The 25,725-nt window shown below is 42.1% G+C and overlaps 1 protein-coding gene across 1 annotated transcript in view; it reads left to right on the top strand.

The window, feature by feature from the left end:
* Nucleotides 1-25,725, top strand: part of MTM1 (myotubularin 1) — a 1,351,953-nt gene that overhangs the window by 1,139,719 nt on the left and 186,509 nt on the right. Inside the window, exon 12 of the mRNA XM_044057169.1 lies at nucleotides 11,231-11,323. Coding sequence (XP_043913104.1) covers nucleotides 11,231-11,323 — 93 coding nt within the window. The remainder of the gene's footprint in view (nucleotides 1-11,230; nucleotides 11,324-25,725) is intronic.

The raw sequence follows: 25,725 nt of genomic DNA, 5'->3' as shown, positions 1-25,725 counted from the left end.
AAATGTATGTATTTACTCTTTTGATAACATATTGTAATTTTGCTTCTCTGTTTTTATTTCTGTTGGCAAATTTTGTAAAAAAAATGATATTTTATTTCTTTTATTGTTTTGGAGCTTTTCTCCCCGGACCTCTGCCGAAAATGGGTTTCTAACCCAGTTGGACTTTCCCGGTAACCAAATGTGAAATATAATAAATAAAATAAATAACGACATTGAAAATTGTGAAACGAGTCATGAAAGAGAAAAGAAATCCTTGAACTAAAAAGTTTGCTGGGTGCTCCAAAGTCTGAGGACATCAGCTCCATGGAAACAGCAAAGCAGCCATTAGCCCTGATGCTTACCACTACTAAGGTCTCTAGCATTGCAGTTTTGGTGTCTGCCGTGTCATTGTTATCAAACATGACCCCCTCATCCACATCCAAGTAACTTCAGCCTGTGGCAGGAACCAGTTGAACATCAAACCCACAGAGTTATTTAATTATAAAGCAAGAGGACAGTGATGTTCCCATAGTTAAAAAGATAGAGGATTACCACACCAGGAAGAAGGCAGAACTCTGGTATATCCTGCATGGGTTCCACAGATCCATACCCCCAGGACACAGAGTTCTTCTAAACTTGGAATGCTGTCTCTTGGTGGAATCGTTGCCCCTAGCTATAGCCAGCTTTCTTCACAAGATTTGGCACAACTGATTTAGGGTTTTATACATCTTCTTAGCCTGTAGTCTGATCAGCTATCTGTGTCAGGAGTCCAATCTTCTAAAATCAAGTGGTGAGACCTCTCCAGTGAGAGCGTCAGATACTAGTGATTCTAAAGAGGAGGAACAAAGACTACAAGTCATAAGTATCCTGTCATATGACTTATGGCACACTCATTGAGAACACTTTAGCCTCTGACTTGCCACCAGAGGATCTGTCCTTTGGGATTGCCCTCTCACTTATTCCAATGGCAGTTTCATGAGGTCTGTGCTTTGAAGCTACCTCCTTGGATCCAAAGTCATTGCCCCCCCCTCCTTAAGAGGCCTGATTTTTTTAATACTGTCCAAGACCCTCATATATTTTTCTAAAAAAAAAAAAAAACACTGCAGACCCTGATACTGTAACCCTAGCATCTGTCAGGGCAGCATTCCTCTTTCCACTTGTATGGAAAGTAGATTTACACTGCTAGATGGATTTAGCAAACAGTTGTATACTTCAGCAACCCTAGCTTTTAAGGCCTTTAATTTCTGGGCCCACATTATGAATTACCAGAAACATGGCCTCAAGCATATACAGGGTTGTTGTGGGAGAGTGGAAGATATGACATTGAAGAACTTTTTCTGCAACAAGATACAAGCTGGTTTGCTGTTGAGCAAGCATGCCTTGAAATGTGAGTATGTTGACATAACATCCAGGGCTGCTGCTACTGCTGTGGGATCATTTATCAGGAGGTACTCCTGGCTGTGGACCCACTGCCTTTTTGAAGATGTGAAGGCAGATCTCCCAAATGTCCTGTTAGTTAAGATCTGCTTTTCATACCACCTTCTTACATTGTGTTCAAAAAATGGAGGATAGTAGATTACACACTGATCAACAGCTTGATTTTGGCTCTTCCAGTGTGAAAAAAGAGACAGGGATAAGGGCCAGCAACACTTCCAAGTTTCAGTAAATTCAGTTACTGACTAGTAAGTACACTGTCTGGATGCCAGTAAAGAAGAAACTTGTAAGGCCTGAAAGAAAATCAACTAGAAATGATGAAGCGAAAACACTGACTGAGAAGAATCCTGCAGATGTTCAGCAAAAAAGCAGTTCAAGCTAGAGGTTTGGTTCAAGACTTTGCTTCCAGTAATTTAGAGGAAAAAATAAATCAAATGTGCTCGGGACTGACTATAAATAACTCAAATAACAAAAATCTGGAAAAAAACAGAAGAAGATTTAAACAGATACTCAGATGAACTGATAAAAACTGCAAAAATCAGAGGTCAAAATGAAGAAAGGCTGGCTGTGTATGAGACTGCTCAAGAACTTTTTCAAAAAGTAGTAGAGTTAGAGGACAGAACATGCAAGAAGAAACTGAAAGGAACAGATTGCATTAATTTTAAGAAAATACAAATAAGCAACTGGACTGGTATTCCACAGCATGATTTGTTAATTGAAAGGCACGTTGTGTATATGCTCCAAACCTGGCCATGAAAAAGCAGCCAAGACCTGTATTAGTAAAGATGCAATCATACCAGCAAATAGAATTGATCCTGGCAAAGCTATGGCAAAAGGGCAAAGTATAAAAAAATTGGAGACAGCAGAGTGTTTGTGGAAAATGATTATCTATTGTACACCAGGCAGAAGAGAAGCATATTTAACTCAACAGTCAGGGAATGTCGAGAAGCAGGTGAGGAATTTAAGCTGCTGTATCCGGCTGTCTTAAGAATATTTTTTTTGTGGAGGATCAAAGTCATTTTTGCTGCAGAACAGGCTAAGGAGGGAATACAAAAGTTTGGCCATCAAACAGAAGGGTACTCTGCTTTTCATTCTTCTAATAATACAGCTTATAGAGAGACTTTGCCAGTGAAACCTTTTCCTCAAAAATAATGAGTGGGATTTTGGATGCAAATCCTTAAGAAGAATAATAACATCCATACAGAACACTATATTCTTTTTAAAGGAAATGCCTGAGAGACAGAAAAAAAAGCACGGGAGTTGAGTAGAAGAATCTGGAGTACTTTGGACTTGAACTGAAGTCTAGTGTTGGGGGATGGAGTTGAACAGGAATAAGACCAGCAACCTTGAAATTAGTAAATAAATGTGAAACTGTAAAGCATCAGTCTCATTTGTGAAATATGAATTTGCAAGGAAAAGTGGAAATATTGGACTTTTTTTGACTTTGTTAAACTTGCAGGGGACTGAAACACATATGCCCCATTTCATGTCATAAATGTTTGGAAGGACACTAAAGGGAAGGAGGGGGGGGGGGAAAGAAAAGTAAATGTAAATAAAACAGTTGTTCCTAACAGTATTTGTATGGGACTTTTCATGATACAAATTGAATGTTATAAAGTATTTTCAGTTATTGTGTTTGATAAAGCGATTGAAGTAAACAAGTGACTCCTCCACTCTTTTCTTCATTCCTACTTTTAAGAAATGTAGGCAGTGCAGTGTAAAAAAAGAAATGATGCACAAATCATGTTTAAATTGATATGTTGTAACATTTGACAACATTAATAGAACAATGATCCAGAGGAAATTAGAATGCAAGAAAATAATACTGGTGTTGGTGGGTCTTGATGCAGAGAAAGTACTCAAAAGAGTATGAGTAGGGCAGTGGAAGCATTTACATTCTTTTACGCAGTAATAAGGTTACTTAGGAGGATGTAAAGTTGCAGAGTTCCTCCCTGATAAGTTGTGTCTGAACAGAGGAACCAGACAGGGGTGTTCTCTTTCCCCTTTGTTATTTGCATTATATTCAGAGCCATTGGCAAAGAAAATAAGGGACTCTACCAGAGCAAGTCTTTCACTTGGGACTCCTCTATCCCTTTCTGTTTGCCTATACTCTAATATCAGTCCATTATATGGAAGGCAGTCTCTAACCTGCAGTCCAAACCTCCTCTTATCCTCATCCCACTCTATCACATGTTCATCGTGCATACAGCTGCAGTAATCACAGATGGGTTTTCAGCCGTCAGGCGGTCCCTCGGTCGGCTGAATTCCAAAGTCTTGGTCCGGCGTCGGTTGTCGTCGCTTACTCTTCTGACGTCAGGAAGGCCAGAGTATATAAGACACAGCCAACGCCATGTTCTTCAGTCTTTTTTGCTGCGCGGTGCCCGAAGCAGAAGAAGTTCACAAGTGCCGGTCGGCCAGCTCCTGATTTACGAATATATTTGGAACGAAGTCTTCATTAAAGCTAAGTACCCCGTTGGGGAAACTTTTCTTGACTCAGACCGATGTCAGATAAAGTTAATAATTGTATTTCTTGTGGGAAGCAAATACCGCATAAGGATTTCCATTCCCTTTGCATATCTTGTTTGGGCCCAGACCACGACGTCTCGGGCTGTCGCTTTTGCGCTACCTTCAATAAACGCACTATCAAGCGTCGGGCGGAGTTCGCCCAACACTTTTTCGGTAGAGCTTTTGACTATAAAATGTCGTCGGACATTCCGACTACCGTTTTATCCAAAAAACGCAAGGAAAAGGACCGACACGCGAGGCCCGCGGTCCCCACCGACACCACTCCGAAACAGGCTACACGTGGTCCGGTTCACAGCGAGACGCCTTTGCAGTCCCTGACTACCGACGACACTCCTTTGGCGGTGTCTTCTGTACCCGAGACCGCTGGGTCATCGGCCCTTTCCCAGACTACAACCGAAGCCCCGGCTTATGTCGAGCCTACTAATGTGGACAGATCCACCTCCACCCATGGTGTATTTAGGCCTTCATCTTCTTTTTCTATTAAGGCCTTTACTAAATCCAAAGCAGCCAGGCATCACACTAGGCCTGCTGCTCAGGGCCCATCTCCTGGACCCATGCCTAAGAAACAGATGCTTAAAAGGGCTGAGGATCTAATAACTCTCATCAGAGGTTCGCAGCCCCCTCCTGACAAGAGACCCAGAGTGGAGGAAGAATCCCCCTCTTCTGATCAGGGATCCATTTTATCAGAGCATTCTGATGCAGAGGAACACTCTTACTCCCCTTTTGAGGATTCGGATGCAGAACAGTCCATTCCTTCTGTATCCCCCCCTGAGGATTTTTCCTTTGGGGAAACCTTGCACACCTTGACATTGGGAAGGCCAAGACTTTTCAGATTCCAAGAAAAGACTTAGGGAATTTCTTTGGTTACCTCAGCACAGACCTCTGGCTATACCCCCTGTTTTGGAGGTACTGGATGATGTCTATTCGGAGGCTTTTCTTAATCCTGATTCTCTGCCTCCTGCACCAGTAAAGCCTGATAGATATTACAGAGTACCCAGTTCTCACCAATTTCTTTACAAAGGCCATAATGCTGACCCTGAAACCATTTCACAAGGCCCTAAGGGATTAAAGGCCTCCACTGCCAAGAATCCACTTCCTGCAGAAAGGGAATCTAGATCTCTAGAAAGGTGGGGTAAGAAGGTATATACCTCGGCCACCCTAGCCATGAGGGCCTTAAACTGCCAGTTTCATATGATTAAATATCAACAGTTCCTGTTATCACAATTAAAAAACAAAATGTCTCAACCTGAACAACCAGATTTAAAAGCGTTACAGGATATGATGCATAGTGCGGAACAAGTGGGTAAACACACCTTACAATGTGGTTATGATGCACTAGAGGCCTCCAGTAGAGCGGCTGCTACAGGATCAGTCATTCGCAGACATGCCTGGCTTAGGGAACAAAGTTTGCCTGATCATGTGAAAGCTAAACTTCTTGATGCTCCTTTACAAAAGGATGTACTTTTTGGTACTAATGCTGAGGATATACTACGAAAAATGGAAGAAAAAGCCAAATCTATGCAAACTGTCAAAGCTTTCTTACAGGTCCAGCCACCACGATTTAGCAGGAATTGGCCTTCAAAAAACTGGTCTTTTCCAGCCACTGACAAGCCCCAAAGAGGTAGATACAGACGCACAAGGGGCAGAGGGCAGTCACAAGGATCATATAGAGGCAGACAATGGCAATCTCCTGCACCAAGAGGTGGTGAAGACAGTGCACAACAATACAGGAAGCAAACCCAATGACTCCCTCATTTCCATGCCAAGCAAGTCTCAGCTGGCAGCACCTTTGGGAGGGAAACTAGCATTATTTGCAAACAATTGGCATATTGTCACAACAGACAAATGGATTCTGGACATTATAAACAGAGGCTACAAATTTCAATTTCACACTCTTCCATAAATGAGAGGCATGCCAAACCTACCACAAAATCAAAGGGTAGAGGCACAACTGCAAATTTCAAAGCTCCTAAACATGAGAGCTATACAAAAGGTACCTACGCACCAACAAGGTCAAGGTTTTATTCAAGACTCTTCCTGGTACCAAGAAAAGGAACCGACTGGAGACCCATTCTGGACTTATCCATCCTAAACACATTTCTACTCGTACCAAAATTCAAGATGCTCACATTACAGCAACTTCTTCCCATGCTGGGCAAGGAGCTTTGGCTGGTAACATTGGACCTCAAGGAGGCATACCTGCATGTCCCAATCAGACAAAGCTGCAGAAGATACCTCAGATTTCTTGCAGGTTCAATCCACTATCAATTCTCTGCATTGCCCTTTGGCTTATCTACTGCGCCCAGAGTATTCACAAAGTGCCTGGCATCAGTGATTGCCTATTGCAGACTTCAAGGGATACAAATTTACCCTTATCTGGACGACTGCCTGATCCAAGCGGACAGCAAACAAATACTACTGGAACATCTGGCATATGTGACACGGTTACTGCTTTCTCTGGGATACACCATCAACAAGGAGAAATCAAGGCTAACACCATCTCAGAAAATAACCTTCCTGGGTGCCAGCTTGGACACAAACACCCAGATGGCATACCTTAAGTCAGAAAAACAAGGGCAATTATCTCAGTACTTCAAAACACTAGCAAAAAGTACCAGGCTTACTGCAAGGAAAATCCTGCAGGCTCTGGGATTCATGGCATCTTGCATTCTGCTAATCCCATGTGCAAAGCTGCATATGAGGAAACTTCAATGGTACCTAAAAATCTATGGTCTCAACACAGTCACAGCTTGGAAGCAATTATACCAATAATTCCATGTCTGCAAAAGGAATTTCTATGGTGGGCCCAAGCATGTCAAGTAAACACAGGCCTTCCATTCTGCAAGCCTCAAGCAAAACAAGTCATAACCACAGACGCCTCAGATTACACCTGGGGGGTGCACATGAAGGACAGGTGCATTCAGGGCAGATGGTCCCAAAAGGAAAAGCACCTTCACATCAATCAAAAAGAAATGCTAGCAGTAATAAATGCAATTACAGCTTTCAAGGACTTCCTGCATCCAGGACAATTACTGATAAGAACAGACAACACCACAGTAATGTGGTACATAAACAAACAAGGAGGAACACACTCATACCCCTTGTGCAGACTAGCCATGACTCTTTGGAACTTGGCTCTGGAAAGACAAATCGAACTTCAAGCACAGTACTTGCCAGGACTGGAAAACACACTGGCAGACACTCTGAGCAGGAATATGACAGATCCACACGAATGGAAGCTGCATCCACAGGTGTTTACGGAGATAATCCAAGCGTGGGGGAGGCCAGACATAGATCTTTTTGCCTCCCACAGGAACCATCAATTGAGAAAGTTTTGTTCAAGGACCTTCCATCCAAAGGCCTGGAAAGTGGACGCCCTTTCATTCAGTTGGGCAACATGGACAGTTTATGCATTCCCACCTCTGCCTCTTCTGCCCAAGGTGCTTTTGAAAGCAAGAACAGACAAACCGAGGATGACACTGATTGCTCCAGACTGGCCAAGGCAACACTGGTATCCACTCCTGAGGAGCCTAACACATACTCCTCCCTGGTCCCTGCCTCTAATACCTCTTCTGCTGACGCAGAACAGCTACAAAACCCTTCACAGTCAGCTGAAAACACTCAACCTCGCTGCGTGGAAAATTCCTTAACACCACATCAGACTCTACTCTCCAAGGAGGTGCAGGATGTCATTTTGGAGGCCAGAAGACCATCTACAAGAAAAGCTTACTCCGCAAAATGGAAGCGGTTTTGCTGCTGGAATGAGAAAAGAAGACAGGACCCTAGAAAATTGAACTTGCCTCAGGTTTTACAGTACCTAGCTGAACTGCTGAACAGTGGACTGTCATTTTCTTCCATTAAAATACACGCCTCAGCCATTTCTGCAGAATTCAACACGGATCCTCCTTTATTCTCTCACCCTCTCTTACGGCAGTTCCTCAGAGGGGCTAAGAATATAAGACCTCCAAGGAAGCAACCAATACCAGCCTGGGACCTTAATTACATACTAGAAAAATTAACATTGCCTCCCTTTGAACCTGCTGCCTCAACAGATCTGCAATATTTGTCCTGGAAAACAGCTTTCCTTCTGGCCATCACTTCAGCTTGTAGGGTTTCTGAACTACAGGCCCTCATGGCGGTGCAGCCCTTCCTCATCTTCCATCAGGATAGGGTTTCCCTTCGTACTAATCCATCTTTTATGCCAAAAGTGGTATCCAGGGTAGCCTTAAACCAAGCCATACACCTACCTACATTTTATCCTAACCCTCAAAACAAAGGGGAAAGGCTGCTTCACTCTTTAGACATCCATAGGCAGCTACGTTACTATTTGGACAGAACAAAGTCCTTCAGGAGATCAGAACAACTTTTTGTGTCCTATGCCGTAGGGGCTCAAGGGAAACCAGTTACCAAACAGACCATTTCCAAGTGGATTGGCCACTGCATACGATTTTGTTACTCCTATCATGGGAAATCTGTCCCTACTGGTATCAGATCTCACTCCACCAGGGCCACAGCCACCTCTACAGCCTTCCTCAGAGGTGTGCCTACTAAGGATATTTTGGAGGCAGCCACTTGGAGTTCTGTACATACCTTCACAAAACACTACTACCTGCCCTTATACTCCAGAACAAGAGCAGGCTTCGCCACTGCTGTTTTGCAGGGCATTCTGGCTCAACCCAGTTCCTCATAGTACCTACCACCCTATGCATAACTTTGGGACTCTACCCATCTGTGATTACTACAGCTGTATGCACGATGAACATAGTACAGTTTTGTACCTACCATAAATGTAGATGTTCGAGTGCTAATACAGCTGCAATACAGGTTTCCCTCTCTCCTTCCCCTCTTAGTTAGGGCATGGGGCCTAACAACCTCTTCATACCTCCTGACTGGGTTATCCTGTTATGTTTTATTTGCTTGCTTACACTGATTTTGCATTACATTGCATTGCTTGCATATGTGGATAAGCTTTACTTATGTATTGCCTTCCTTTTGGGGGCACCTGACATCTGGGGCAAGAAAGACTGAAGAACATGGCGTCGGCTGTGTCTTATATACTCTGGCCTTCCTGACGTCAGAAGAGTAAGCGACGACAACCGACGCCGGACCAAGACTTTGGAATTCGGCCGACCGAGGGACCGCCTGACGGCTGAAAACCCATCTGTGATTACTGCAGCTGTATTAGCACTCGAACATCTACATTTATGGTAGGTACAAAACTGTACTTTTTCCTTCTTTAGTTATTTGTGCCCAAAACTTGGTTACTTTGCCAGTTTTCTCTAGTAAATTCCAGCCTCCTTTTGCCTATTTTCTGTACCACAACTTGCAGACTTCCCTATTGGCAAAATCTACTTTCTGCAGTCATGTGTTGGCTTAGAATACTGCCTGCAACTTTATGAATATAACGCTCTGTATGGTGGTTATTCTTCTTCTTAAGGATTTGCATCCAAAATCCCACTCCTTATTTTTGAACTTGACCCCTGCGTCCTCATTATCCTTTTTCACTTTGAATTATAACCTTCTGCTTATGTTACTTGCATGAGCTTTTGCTGTGTAGCTCTAAGTATCCCTTCAGATCAAGTAATCTTAAACCACCTTGTTCTACTGGGATAATCAACTCGTCTCACTTAACTCTTGCAGTAGGATGTGCTAATAATCTTAAGACTGGCTAAAAAACTAGATTTTAGAAAGTCATATCTAACAAAATGGAAACAATTTTCTTTCTGGTGCCAAAATCGGAGCAAGCCAGCAACTAAAAAGGGTAGATGTGCCTATGGTTTTCCAAAACCTGTCTGATCTGTTTAGCTCAGGCTTAGCTTACACTTTTCTTAACGGCAGTCTTTCATCCATTTTTATCTGTTTACCTGTAGATCCTTCCACTGACATCCAGACTTCCAGTCAAGTAATTTCTAAAAGGCATCCTGCATTTGCCCCCCCCCCCCCCCTAGAGAATTCTGGCACATATCTGTGACATGAATTTTGTTCTAGAAAATTAACCATAGCCACCCCACCTTGAACCATCTGTTTCTTCTCCCTTAAAAATCCTAACCTTTGGAAATGCACAATTCATCGCAATTAAAAACAGCAAGAAGGATTTCTCTAGTTCAGATTTTGGTGTGCAAGAACAATATTTGAGATTCTGTTTGATGTCAAAGGTCATTACTGAAGTGGTTCTGAACAAAGCTATCCAGTTTCCTATTGTCTTTATAATAGTGGAAAAAAAGATTATGCACTCTCTACATATTTGTCTAAACAATTAAGATAACTGCTTATACAGGACAAATGTCACCAGAATAGCTTTTCATCTATTTTACAGAGAAGAAATGGGGGCTTCCAGTGACAAAGCTATTCCTAAACAGATAACACATTGTATTAACATTTGCTCAAAATGTTATGGTCGAACTTTGCCGTAAGCTGGATTAATTTCTGCCAAGGGTACAGTTGCAACCACTACCTTTGTCAGATGAGTTACAGGCAGCCACATGGTCCTCTGTCCACGTGATTTCAACAAATTGTAGGTTTGGTATAATTTATTGAGCTGGAGATAATTTGCCTCTGCTGTGGTGAAAGGCATTGTACTCTTTCAAGTAGCAGTAAGCCAGTACCCCTGCCTATAGGAGCAACTCTACAAACCTTCCCTTAGGGTATGACTGCAACAGTGATCCACTGAAGAATGTTGTACAGTTCTGTAGGCAACAACTCATAATAGTAGATGTTTGTGTGATTAATGTTACAGTCCTTTCTGCCCTTCCATCTCTTTTACTGCCTGGGGTGCTTAGAGGGTGGGATAGTTGCCCTTCCTCTTTTTCCTTTACGGGTTATCCATAGTTTCATCTTCCTTGCCCTAGTTTGGGTGCCTGAAGAGGGCATAAATTCTTCATGTCTCAGAACTTGCCCCTGGGAATCTCTCAGTACTCTGGACTACACACACCCACCCTAGTCATTTTGGCTTTATCCAGATTTCTTGTGCAGAGAAGTTTAGTCTTTTTGTTCAGCATATACACACACTCAGACTCGCATACACAGTGTGTGTGAATGTTCCTTACATTCCTTTGGTGCATGTCATAGCTTGGGGCAGCCTATTTCCCAAGGCTAGCAACACAATGCATTTTAAGTTGTAGAAAAAAATCATGATAAACAAACATGTGTGCCAATATATCCTTATTCTGGCAGAAAAAGCATCACATGGCAGAATCTTTCATTATCATTCATACAGACAGTTAAAGTGAACAATGCTAAGTGCTTGCATTCATTTTCTGTAATGGTAAATAGTATTTGCTTTCCTTTTCAGAGAATAGGGCATGGTGATAAAAACCACGCTGATGCTGATAGATCACCAATTTTCCTGCAGTTTATTGACTGTGTATGGCAGATAACCAAACAGGTAAGGCTAATAACTCACTTCATGCAAGTGTACGTTTACATATCTGAACATACTGATGTGTATTAACTGTTTAATGCCACGCTGTGTTGCAGAGAACTTACAGTTGGAAAGAGTAACCTGTATTTTGTAATAATTTGAGCTTTATTATCTTTATTATGTCTTACTCATTAAAACTGCATGTTTGCAAGTTAGACACTAACCCCTTTACCAGAAGATCCTAAATACGTATCCAAAGTACCACTATGGCCAGTATTGCACAAATAAGAATTACAGTGTAAAGTTCTAGTTTATTGCAGTTGCCATTGTAAACAACTAAATAAAAAAAAAATGCCTTGATATCCAGTCTTACAAGGAGTCATATTCAGGAGGAGCGTCACCACAAAAACTTAAGCACCACCAGTCAAAACTAAAATTATTTAAATATTTAGAACATTGTAGCATTAAACATATCTTGAATTTAACAGAAGGGCCTACTGAATATTATTAGAAAATAAAATTGTAATACATTCCGCACTAAATGTCATCATTCGTGTCTTGCAGACCTGAAAAATTACTCCTTGAAGAATATTCTTGCATTTTTTTTTATATTATATGCTTCAGGCTTCCTTTTGTTCAGAAGTTACACATTGTTCCATCTCTATGAATTTTAATAACACATATCGGAATTGTTCTTTAGAAAATGATGTGCTACAGGCCTCTCTTCTGCGTTAAATCATTAATATGTTTTTTTGTATTTTTTGGACTTTAACCACTGGTTAAGTTTCACTTCTGCATGCACATTTGAGTAAATGTTAAACCCAAGGTTTACTACAGGAAAAGCTCCACTGTCCTTTAAAGTTTTAGCATTTATCATTGCATATGAAGTAGTCTGGATATGAGAACAGGTAAGGAGCCAGTAACACTGCTTAGTTACTCTGGTACTTTTTTTGTGTTGGTAATCTCTAATATTGACCTCATTATTTTACATAACATGGGGTTGTTTTGTCAAAAGTCTGCCTCAGTATCAGATCTGATAACAAGATATACCATTATTTAAACACAATTCTGAGTTTTTTTTTAATTCTATATTGGTATGTGTCAAAAAAGGCACCATTCCTTTCATTTGTGCTTAATACCTTTTATGTAAAAGAGGTTTACAACCTCTTTCATGAATCTAGTGCAGTGTACTAGCAAATTTAACTGTCTAAATCTCAGCACTTTTCCTTGGCTGCCCTCTGTCTTCTCAAACAAAGATTTTTTGGAACTGGCAATTAGAATAAAGTTCTGAACTGTTAATGATCAGCTCTCTATAGTCAAGAGTACAGAGTCTGATACGGTCCACCACCATTTGTCTGCTGTGTGATCCAGAGCATATCACTTGACTAGACAGTGCTCTCATGTTACCCCTGAAAATGGATACTTGTGTCCAGTGGCCTTACCCGGTCAACATATATAAAAAAAAAGAATTCATTTGCTTGCTCTTATTGAAGTGAAAACAAGCATTGCTTAAGATTGCATGCACTGTTTTGGGGAGCTTCCCCTTTCTTCAGTATTTTGCAGCTGTGGACCTGGTGTGTATATATAAGTTTGGGGTTGTAAAAAATGTTTTTGATTTTACCATAACGTCAGATAATATAGTTATGATTTGTTCTCTCATGATCCATGAAGTAATTTCCAACATTTCAGGATCTTGCAGTGGAAGCTTTTCTCTCACATGAGATCCTGAGCATATCACTTGACTAGACAGTGCTCTCATGTTACCCCTGAAAAGGGATACTTGTGTCCAGTGGGCTTACCCGGTCAACATATATAAAAAAAAGAATTCATTTGCTGCTTGCTCTTATTGAAGTGAAAACAAGCATTTCTTAAGATTGCATGCACTGTTTTGGGGAGCTTTCTCTTTCTTCAATGTTTTGCAGCTGTGGACCTGGTATATATATATATATATATATATATATGGTTCTACCTGACATAGTCGAAACCACACAACAACGACATCACCGACACCACATAATCGACAGTGCATTAACACGAAACCTCACATACCCGACAACGAAATAACCGACGGTACACAAACACGAAACCCCATACACTGCACACACCACAATAACAACAATAAAAAACAAAACACATCCCCATTCCACAAACCACACACACAACACAAGCACACCAAAATCCTTACAAACCCACACTAAACCTTACATACACAACTATCGACAACCCTAACCCTAAGGTCCGTCACTATCGCATACTCACCTTACCCACTCCCTAACCCTAACTCACTTAACCCGCCTAACCCAAAGTCTATCCCTACCGACACTTACTTAACCCGCTCCTAACCCTAACTCACTTAACCCGCCTATCCCAAAGTCTATCCCTACCACACACTTACCTAACCCGCTCCCTAACCCTAACTCACTTAACCCACCCCTATCCCCACAGACCGTCAATATCCACACTTACCTGACTCGCACCCTAACGTCCGTCACTACCGCATACTCACACGGCCTTTTCCCATGTCGGCATCCTCGGCGTCGGTGTTGTCATCCGTCGTGTCGGTCTTCTGCATTGTCGATGTTCTGGCACTCGCGATTCAAGGCCGGTCTTCTTCATTGTCGATCTTCTGGAGCTCGGGATTCCGTTGTCGGTGTTCTACGCTGTCGACTAAGTCAGGTAGAACCATATATATATATATATATATATATATATATATATATAAGTTTGGGGTTGTAAAAAATTTTTTTGATTTTACTATAACGTCAGTAAACGTTAGTTTTGATTTGTTCTCTCATAATCCCTGAAATAATTTCCAATATTTCAGGATCTTGCAGTGGAACCTTTTCTCTCACATGAGACAGTATACAAGCCTAAGCCTCAAGGCAGAATGGTAGCGTATTATTTGAACATCCAAAAGATAAGGAGATGTTATTGGCAATAAGTCTACATCCTTCTTCAGCTGCTAACCCTAAATGGTCTTTTCTTTTACACACCTTAAGTTTTTTTTTTTGTTATTGTGAACTGGTTTTCCACCTTTATTTCATCCCTTAGAGAAGCTTGTCAGCCCCGTCCCAGCGGGATAGTTATCAGTGCTACTGTTGTAGTACATTCCAACAGCCGAGATTAAAAGCATTACCCATTACAAATTCCTGCTTCAGTGGGTAGAGCTGCTTAGTGAGCATCTTTAATCTGATTCATATGTTCGCATAGATGTAGCATAGTGTGCAGAGATGACAGCACTGCGCCTCTTTGTCATCTAACAAGGCCTGGACAGATATGGTAAGAAAGTTTGTTTATCCTCCATGTTGGAGTCTATCTAGGATCCTCAAATGTTAAGTTAATTTCTCCAAATTCCAGTCCTGTGTGGTGACACAGGACTGCAAATGCATAAAGATCTCCCTTCTGAGCTCAAGAAGAATCTTGTTGAAGATGAGGTAAAAACAGTGATATAAAACCTATCATCAGGAAAGCCTCCAGGAACAGATGGCTATCCTGTGGAAGTTTAAAAGATGAGAAGGAAATGCCAAAGATCTGGAAGGTTTTGTTTAACAGTATTTTAAGGGGGGAGGGGGTAGTACCAGTATCTTAGAAGAAAACTGTGGTGTCTTTATTACCCAAAGAGGATAAAGACCAGACCCAGCTTTGTACAGACCCATTTCAATCTTAAACCATGATTATAAAGTGCTTATGTCTGTACTAGCTAAGAGAATGGCAAAGGTGTTGGCAAAATTGATAGATGTGAGTCATTGTGGTTTTGTGAAGGAGAGGCAAACAGTTGACAACATTAATAGAATGTTGATGATCCAGAGGGAAGCAAAATGTAAGAAAATGCTGCTACTGTTGGTGGGTCTTAATTCAGAGAATTCATTTGATAGTCATTTGGGATTTTATCTGTAGTACAGTGGCAGCATTTGCATTCCCTTTTAGAATCTCTTCTTTCGGCGTTTTCCCGGTTAGGGGTCGCCACAGTGGATCACCTGTCTGCTCAAGATTGGCAGTGGAGTTTTACAGTGTCGAGTTGCCAGCCCGGCGCCCAGCCTTCCACAGAAGGCACACATATGCACACACTCACACCTAGGGCCAATTTAGAGTGTCCAATCCACCTACAACATGTCTTTGGGATGTGGGAGGAAACCGGAACACCCGGAGGAAACCCACGCAACCACAGGGAGAACTTGCATTCTCCACACAGAAGGCACCCCAGCCGAGGATCGAACCGGAGAACCTCTTGCTGTAAGGCAGCAACGCTAACCGCTGCACCACCGTGGCCGCCCTGCATTCCCTTTTAGAATAATAGGGTTAATTAGAAGAGCTTATGAAGACTCAGAAGCAAAAGCTCAAGAAAACTTCTCACTCAGGTATCACAAACAAATACTCAAGCTCTTTCACACACTATTAAACATAGTTAACCAACTTATAATAAGTGGTGACATGCATCCTAATCCAGGTCCTTGCTAATCCCCCTCAACCCACAATCCAAAACAAAACATACTTAACCTACCAGGAAAGGATCCAACCTGCTTCTTCTAAACTTAAATCTCAAAAGTACTGTTAATAAGGTTCATGAGCTTCATGCTACATTTTCTCTTTACTCCCCAAATGTAGCCATTTTAACAGAGACCTGGTTGAAACCACATATTACAGATAATGAAGTCACTCCTCCAGGCTATAACATACTTAGATAGAAAGACAAAAGAGGAGGAGGAATAGCCATATTATTTAAGAATAACCTCATATTGCAACAGCTAAATCTCAGTATAACAACACTGAGATACTACTGTCCAAATTACAGAACAACCCTATAATAAGTACATAGCCATAATAGCCATTTACATCCCCCCAGGTAAGTAATGTTTTTACAACTGAGCACGTCCTCCTGTGTATTTCAAATGATACTATCCATGAAACCATCATCATGAATGATCTTAACATTGACTGGTTAACATGCAACACACAAAACCCTAGTAGTCATATCAACCTCTTTGGCTTTACACAAATTATCCAGAGCCCTACCATAATAGGCAAAAAAATCAGGCAGACGTTCTATTGTAGACTGGACCCTGACCAACAAAGCCTTCCACTATCAAAATGCGGGCTGTCTACCTGATAGGTAGGTATGTGGTCACTAAGACTGTCTGCTTGGCAAAACATCAACCCTACTAAACATATCATTTTCTGCCAAATCTGTAATAAGAAAAACGTCACCACCCAAGAACTGATAAACATCCTAAAAAATTTAACTGGACTCCTCTTAAGAATTTGCCCCTAGATCATCATCCTCTTTCGGCTTTTCCCGTTAGGGGTCGCCACAGCGGATCATCTCTTTCCATTTCTTCCTATCCTCTGCATCTTGCTCTGTCACACCAACCGCCTGCATGTCCTCTCTCACCACGTCCATAAAGTTATCTTAGGCCTTCCTCTTTTCCTCTTACCTGGCAGCTCCATCCTTAGCATCTTTTTCCCAATATACCCATCATCCCTCCTCAGCACATGTCCAAACCAACGCAATCTTGTCTCTTGCTTTGTCTCCAAACTGTCCAACATGAGCTGACCCTCTAATATACTGATTCCTAATCCTATCCATCCTAGTCACACCGAGTGCAAATCTTAACATCTTTAACTCTGCCACATCCAGCTCTGACTCCTGCCTTTTTGTCAATGCCACTGTCTCCAACCCATATAACATAGCTGGTCTCACTACCCTCTTGTAGACCTTCCCTTTCACTCTTACTGGTACCCGTCTGTCACAAATCACTCCTGACACTCTTCTCCACCCATTCCACCCTACCTGTACTCTCTTCTTCACCTCTCTTCCACATTCGCCATTACTCTGAACTGTTGATCCCAAGTACTTAAACTCGTCCACCTTTACCAACTCTACTCCCTGCATCCGCACCGTTCCTCTACCCTCCCTCTCATTTACACACATATATTCTGTCTTAGCCCTGCTGACCTTCATTCCTCTGCTCTCTAGAGCATATCTCCACCTCTCCAGAGTCTCCTCAACCTGATTCCTACTCTCACTACAGATCACAATGTCATCTGCAAACATCATAGTCCACAGGGCCTCCTGTCTGATCTCATCTGTCAACCTGTCCATCACCACTGCAAATAAGAAAGGACTCAGAGCTGATCCTTGATGTAATCCCACCTCCACCGTAAATGGATCTGTCACTCCCACTGCAGTCCTCACCACTGTCACACTACCCTCGTACATATCCTGTACCACTCTTACATACTTCTCTGCCACTCCCGACTTCCTCATACAATACCACAACTCTTCTCTAGGCACCCTGTCATATGCTTTCTCCAAGTCTACAAAGACACAATGCAACTCCTTCTGACCTTCTCTGTATTTCTCCAATAACACTCTCAGAGCAAACATTGCATCTGTAGTGCTCTTTCCTGGCATGAAACCATACTGCTGATTTGCCCCTAGATGCTACTGTTGAATATTGTAATTATACTTTCCTTAACATTCTTAACAGAATGGCACCTCCCAAAACAATCTGGGGTAAGGCAAACTCTACCCTATGGCTGACAAACGAAACTAGAACCCTCCTCAAGATAAGAGACAAGATGTGGGCCCTATGGCATACTAACAAAACTCAACCTAATCTCTTAGCATATCAACAAATTAGGAATAAGGTCAAACATCAGATAAGACAAAGAATTATTGCACTAATATACTACTGAAACATCAAAGAAGTGTACAAAGACTTTGGATCACAATCAAAAAATCCTCCACCCTGGACAAGCCATATCCCTCACCTGCAGTGTACCAGTCAGCTCAGAGACCATTGCAGAAAATTTCAACAAATACTTCACCGAAAATATTCGATCTCTAACCAAACATAATCAGCACTATGAAGAATCAGCACATAAGCCCCATCCAGTAATAACCACAACACTTTCTCATTACCAACCCATCTCCACTAAAGCCATAGAAAAACTTTCTACGAAAACTCAAACCTACCACATTAGCAGCCAATGCCTTACCCACCAAATTTCTCAAAATAGCAGCAGAAGGTATTTCCCTACCTCATATCAATACATCAGTCGGTCTATTGCTGAACAACATGTCCCATCTATCTGGAAAAATCACATAATTCCCTTATATAAAGGTGGACAATCAACTGAAGTCACAAATTATAGTCCCATTGCCATCCTATCCCTGCTATCTAAACTCCTAGAAAGGTGTATACATTTTCAACTTTTGCATTATCTCACTACCAGTAACCTGCTGGCTATGTCTCAACATGGTTTCAGACCCTATCATAGCACTACTACTGCACTTCTCAGCTTTACCAGTACCATAAACCAGTTCAGAAATTTGTATTTATTTATTTATTTATTTATTTAACATTTGTTTACCGGGAAAGTCCAACTAGGAACAAAGCCAATTTTCAGCAGTGGCCCGAGGAGAAATGCTCCAGATGTATGTCTTTGTAATGTGGGAGGAAACTGGAGTACCCAGAGAAAACCCACACAAATGCAGGGAGGACATACAGACTCCTTACAGAAGGCACTCGGCCAAGAATCGAACCCAAGAACCTCTTGCTGTGAGGCGACAACGCTACCGCTGCACCACTGAAGGGAAGGGAAGAATAGTTTCATCAGTCTTTCTAGCTATGTCTAAGACCTTTGACACTGTTTCTCACAGCAAGCTACTGACTGCCCTCACAAACCGAAATCTCGGCCGTTTTGCCCTCCCCTGGTTCCAAAGTTATTTAGCAGGCCAGCAGTAAGCAGTGAAGTGGATGCAAGATACATTTTCCCTACTCCCAGTCACACTAGGTGTCCCCCAGGGTTCCATTCTTGGTCCTCTTCTTTTCAGTCTATTTACTAACGACTTTAATACTTCCACCCCATTAGCTTCAGTAATACAGTACGCAGACAACTCTACAGTTATATGTGCAGCATCTACAATACAACAGCTTCAAGACATAACACAAAAGTCCTTCACTCATATTGAATCATGGCTGTCTAACTCACAGCTCATACTTAACCCCAACAAAACAAACTCATGACCTTTCATCCTACCAGACCCACAGATCCCCTTCCCGCCTTCCTTATCACTGCTATTGATAATACAAAAATTACTCCTGAACCCCAAACTTAACTACTAGGAGTTATAATTGATAATAAGCTGAGATTTGATTTACACATATCACAAACAATTAAGAAAATACATAAAAAAATGGGAACCCTCTATGGAAATAAAACATTTCTAACAGATAGTTCTTGGGTAGCCATTGGCAGAACCCACTTTTTGTCAACTCTCTTCTATGCCTCCCCCATTCTCACCAATCTTAAAAAGGCAAACTTGCACAAATTAAAAACATGCTATAACAAAATAGCAAAATTTTCCACAGACTCTAGACAGAAGACACACCACTGCCTCCCTCTATAAAAAAAGCCTCTCCTGGCTAGAACAACCACAACTCCTAACATATAACCTGGTAACCATAGCTCATAAACTACTTTATCATCCTCAGAAAACTCCTGCACTCCTACATATAATACAACCTTTCTCTAAAAAGTGTATGCTTCATTCAACAAATAAATCATGATCACAAGTAACTAAATCTACAAACACTGCAGGAAACTCTCTATATTCATGCCATGTAGCAAAAACCTGGAATACCCTCCCTCCCTCTATTAGAACTGCTATCACCTCAACTCAAAAGACTACTCAAAAATTATTTGATAGACTCATGGCTCTACTCATGTAGCAGTCCAGGATAATTTTGAACAACTACAAGCTCTTTCTTCCTTACTCAAAAACTATCACACTAGCTCGCTATTATTCCAACCACACACTCTTCGTCCTACCCTACATATAACCATAATCTTTTCTCCCTTACTCATAAACCTATCTCACTAACCACCCATTACCGTGTTCAACCATTTAGAAACGTATTGCTCACTAACTATCTACATTAGTAGCTCCTCTCTTCCCTCGTTTCTCTCATCCTGATCTCCTTTCTCACTCACGTTTACCTTTCTCTTGTGTTGTTCTTTTATAATTAAACAAATAGTGACTGTAGCATAATATTTCTCTGTAAAAGAAACTTTATAATTAATGTTTTAACACTCTACTGCCTCATGTAAGCCATGGGGAAAACCTAGCCACTTCTGTATAATTATTATCTGTTGTATAGGTACTGTAACTTAGGAGACCCCTGTCATGTCTTTCACCATTGCATAAAAAAATGTTCATTATGTCTATGTTTTTTTTTATATATTGTTACTTTGTAGAGCTTTTCTCCCCAGGCCTCTGCTGAAAAAGGGTTCTGCCCAGTTGGACTTTCCCAGTAAACAAATGTAAAATAAAAGTAAAATAAATAAATAAAATAGAAGCAAGAATTAACATGGGAGGGTTTCTCTCCAACACGCTGTGCTTGAGCAAAGAAACAAGGCAGGGACATCCTCTATCCAGTTTAATTGGCTTATTTTTAAAGTCATTAGCAAATAAAAGAAGGGATTCACCCAGTTAAGGATATACCTAGTATGGTAATCAAGAAACGTTAGCTTTATTTGCAGATGATATATTGTACTTGACAAATTCAAAAACAGCTATGTCAGTGTTGTGGAATATTTTGAGTTTCAAGTCTTTTTAGGATAGAAAATAAATGCCAATAAAACAAAAGCTATAGCAGCAAACTGTTCAGAAATTGGTTCAGCAGTATCCTTATTTATAGGGAAGTAAGATGAAGTATTGATCCAATGTTGTCTTTTCTGTCCAACTTCAACCAGTGGGTTTCTACAGGTTCTGTTTTTGGGTGTATTTGGCTAAGTACTGTCACTTTGTATTGGTATCAACCCATTAAACTGTTTTTTTTCAACGTTTTTGAAGTTGGCACACAAGGTTTTATTCTTTCATCCAGTGGGTTATCCGATCTTACTTGGATCTGAGGCCATCCTTTCCAAGAGACTTCCACTCCAGATTCCTTTACTCATAATACTTCACTCACTCCTTTACTTCAGATCTCGTTTGCCACCTTGAAGAGACTACATCTTGTCGACAAGCTCTTTTATATCCCTTTTAGGACTTTTGATAGACAGTCTCCATTGTTTTTTCATCTCCACAGTAGTTTTGGAGAGTGTGTATATAGGTTTGTTGCAGTGTGTATAGCTTAGGTGTTTCTTTGAAATGCTGCTGTTGTGTATTTTTGAAACATTCTGCCTTTGTCTTATCCTTCCAAAAAAAAAAAAAGTACAGAGGATTTTTCTTTTAGCTATCTGTCATGTAGAAGGACAAGGAGAAGGGCTTCATGTTCTCAAGATACTCTTCATGAGCATTGTGTGTATTGCCTTGGCGCATCACATTTCAACACTGAGTTCATCATCTGTTTTAATTTCAGGTCCTGGTGCTAAATGAGCTCCTAGCCAAACTTGTTTTAAAGCATTTGCTTACCTCAGCTTCTTTCTCCTCCCTCAGTATGTCTTCTAAGGCCAAGCCAGACAGTGGTCAGTGCAGATTCAATAACCTGAAGGCTAAATATTAAGATGGAGAACTGCGTGAAAAACGCTCCCTTGACTCCAGCCAGATCAGAAGTTCCATAATCCTTTGGCTCTGGTGGCTTCAGTGCCAACATCGGGCCCATCCTTCCAGGTCCAATCTCCTTCAGTGCCATTGTCTAGGAAATCCGTCTCCTCGACCCTCAGTATTCGTAGCCCTTTCTTAGCCAGGGGGCTGATTCAGGTAGGCTTTATTTCCCCTTCTCCCTGGTAATGCTTAGGGAGTTTTCTCCTACCTTATCAACAATCGCCATCTCAGTCCAGGATCCAGATCTTTCTGGCTCTGGTCTGAGGGTTGGGATACAATCACTTGGAGGTGGCCTTCCAAGCCCTCTTTGGTGGCCTGGTCGGCTATGTCTGCCTGCTCAGTGGGAAGTTTAAGATCATCTGATTTGGAGCAACTGGGCTCATGCTTTTTTTCTACATCTCCCTAGAGTCTCCCATTCAGGAAGGACATGGAAAGAGCCAGGGTAAGAGGAAGCCCATGAATTCCCCTGAGGAATCTCTTACTGAAAACTCTGATCTCTATGAAAAGGAGGGGTCCCCCAAATCTCCCCAAGATGACAGGTCCTAGTTGGTGATCTCCTCTCCCTGTTATGCCAGAGCAGGTGCTGGACCATCAAAGCACCCTCTCCAGTGAAGTGATTGTTTTTGGATACCTTCTGTGCAGGCCCATCCACATCCTGGGTGGCTCCCCCCTCTAGACCCGCTCATTGATCTAGTGTCCTAGAGAACTTAGAAAAAACTGGAAGTGGTGGAGCCAATCCACAGGAAGCCAGGTATGGTTTTATCCCCCCAGACAGACAACATTGGAGTAAGGGGCCCGCTTTTGACGTGATCATGGTGGCAGCTGCCACCAAGGAGGACATCTCTAACAGGGAGTTTAGGACATTGGATTGGTTAATAGAGTATGTTTACACCTCAGCAACATTTTCACTGAGAGCCTTAAACTGTTTTACCCATTTGACCATACTTTGGAGGAAATTAGTGTCAGAAGTAGCAAAGGTGATTGAGCCACAGCAGCTCCCAGAGATGTAAAAGACTCTTGAGGCACAGTTGTCCACCATGCAGTTTATCACAGATGTGTCTATATGTTTGTTTTCCAGTGCAGCTGAAGGCACATCTCACACAGTGGGCACCGGCATTGCTATTTACCAGCACACCTGGATGCAGGTATGTAATTTTCCAGACTGCTTTAAGGCATCCTTTGTCAGTGCTCCTTTCACAGATTCATCCATGTTTGACCCTAAGGTCAAGGACACACTGACTAGGTGTAGGGTGGAAGGCCTCTTGTCTGCCTTTGGAGTTCTTTAAGCCACCACCCTAAGCGGTCCTTCTCTAGAAATCAGAATGGGGAACCACCTGTTTTTGGAAAATCGCAGCACCCTTTTCAAGACATTCCTAGAGAGGGTTCCCCTTGCGTCAGTGGGGAGGGGGCAATAAGATCAGGCCCTACCCACATGGCAGAGATGGTCCGCACAGCCAAGGCTTCCACGTTGACTTCTCCAGGAGGCTTTTTCAGGGTACATGAAAGGTTGCCCAACTGCCCTCCTGTAGAGGCAGTCAGGGGTTACTTGGTTCGCCTACCAAAAGTTTGGGAGACCATCACTTCATGCTCATGGGTGTTGAGAGCTGTATCCATTGTCTATTTTTGTTCCTCCCAAAAAAGTCGTAAAGGTCCCTCTTGGATGTTCCTTCCCATCAGAGGAGAGTGGCCGCAGCTGAGATTCAGAAGTTACTGAGCAATCGAGTCATCCAAAAGGCCCCCCCAGGTTAACAATTATCCAGGGTCAATTCCAGATTCTTTTTGGTGTCCAAAAAGAACAAGAACTTCAGGCCAGTTTGGATCTAAGCAGATTGAACTGTTATGTCAACTAGACCAAACTTCAGATGGCCACACTGCAGTCCATTCTACCTCTGTCGAAAAAGGACAGCTGGATGTGTTCACTAGGTCTCAATGATGTCAACCATCGTATAAAAATTGTGAGGGACTCCAGAAGATTTCTGCACTTGTGGATGAGGCCAATCACCCTAGTTGCAGGTGCTGCCCTTTGGTCTCACCAAAGCTCCATAAGTGTTCACTAAATGCAAAACAGTTAGGGCAGCCTGGCTTAGGCTGCAGGGATTCCAGGTCTTTCCATACCTTAAAAGTTGGCTCCTTACCACTTCCACAAAAGCATATCTCTTCAAAGCTCAGGACTCCTTACTCCTCTTGTCTCTGTTCATAGGGATTACAGTGAACTACAAGAAGTCCAGATTCCATTTGGATACAGTTGCCCAGACAGTAAACTTCCCAAACCACATTTTAAACTTGCCTTGAGCACAGGCAGCTCATTTGCTAATTTTTCACAAACCTCCTGCCCATCTGATTCTCAGACTCTTGGGGCACATGGTAGGTTCAATATGTTTGGTACACTTAGTAAGGGGTTGTATAAGAATTCTGCAGTGGAAAGTTGCAGCTCATGGGTTTTCCATTTGTCATGACAAGCAGTTGTTGGGTCCAAGTAAAATAGTTGGAGTCTCCCTGGTCTCTGCGGGGGCAACCCTGGGTTCTTGCTCAATCCAGGCCACAGCAATTGTGGACAACTCCCTTCTGGGGTGTGGAGGCATTTCAAAGAGAAGATGGTTCAAGGTATGTGGTCATCATCAGAGGCCCGTCTCCACATTAATGTCTTATAGATGAGAGCTATTCTCCTAACACTGCAAGCTCCCCAAGGGTGTGTTAATGGTTCAGACAGAAAATATGTCACTGGTTTGATACCTTAATAAACAAGGGGGTATTGATTCTCATCCTCTTTGTCAGGAAGCCATGCGGATGTGGCAGTGGGCATTCTCCAGCCAATGGTTTCTGCTTGCGACTCACATCTTAGAGAAGTTCAACATCTTAGATGACAGTTTAAGCAGGAACATCTTTCTTCCACATGAGCAGTCCCTGAATCCAGAGGTAGCAGCTCAGATCTTCTGAAGGTAGGGCACCCTTTGCTGTGATCTGTTTGTCATGCGACCCAACATGAAATGCAGTGAGTTTTACACCTTGGTCCCCCCAATAGGACAGTCACCAAGGGAAGCTCTCCTGTATGCTTGGCCCCCAGTTCTCCTTTACCCCTAGCCACAGACTCCACTCATGATAAAATTTCTACAGAAAGCTGCCCATTGTAGAGTGGCTCTAATTCTCATTCCTCCTTTCTAGCCTCAACAGTTATGATTCTGCTGCTTGTGGCCTCACCTTTGGTACCCACCATGGATACTTGACCACATTCCAGGGTTGATTTCCCTTCAGTTGGGCATTCCTCTGCCCAGCCTTTGTGCCCTCAAGATAACCACATTGTTTCTCCAGTTCCTGTGATGGCCAGGGATCCCAATCTCTCTGACAAAGTTGTTAATATCTCTGCTCACCGAAACCTTTGACATGAAAGATTTGTGGTAGTAAATGGAAATGCTTAGCAATTTGGGCTACTTCTAAGGCTATAGACCCCCTTTCTGCTCAGTGTTGCATTGGATTTCCTTGCAGACCTTTTTCAATCTGGTTTGAGCTGTTCTACCATCAAAGTCCAGTTACTGTTTCTAATTTTCACGTCAACAGAGATAAACACTCCTGTGGCTGCTCTTAAGATTTCAAAGGCCTTTTTGAGGGTTATATTTTTGTTACAACTTCCAATTCAGGATCTTGTCCCTTCCTGGAATTTGAATTTTATGCAGCAAGCTCTGACCAGTCCTCTATTTGAGGCATCAGACACAGTTGCATTAGTATCCTTCTTGAAAAAAAACATCTTTTTCTTGGCTGTTAATTCAGCTAGACAGTCTTCTGAGTTGCAGGCTTTATCCCTAGTTCACTTGTATTTAATTTTACACAGAGATCGAATTCCTCTTAGGACTGATCCTTCCTTTTATTCCAAGGTAAG

The sequence above is a fragment of the Protopterus annectens genome, chromosome 15.part0 (genome assembly GCF_019279795.1).
Source record: "Protopterus annectens isolate FY-2018-M chromosome 15.part0, PAN1.0, whole genome shotgun sequence".
NCBI lineage: Eukaryota > Metazoa > Chordata > Ceratodontiformes > Protopteridae > Protopterus > Protopterus annectens.
Note: the sequence above shows the minus strand (reverse complement) of the source record. Positions and strands in the feature narration are given on the sequence as shown.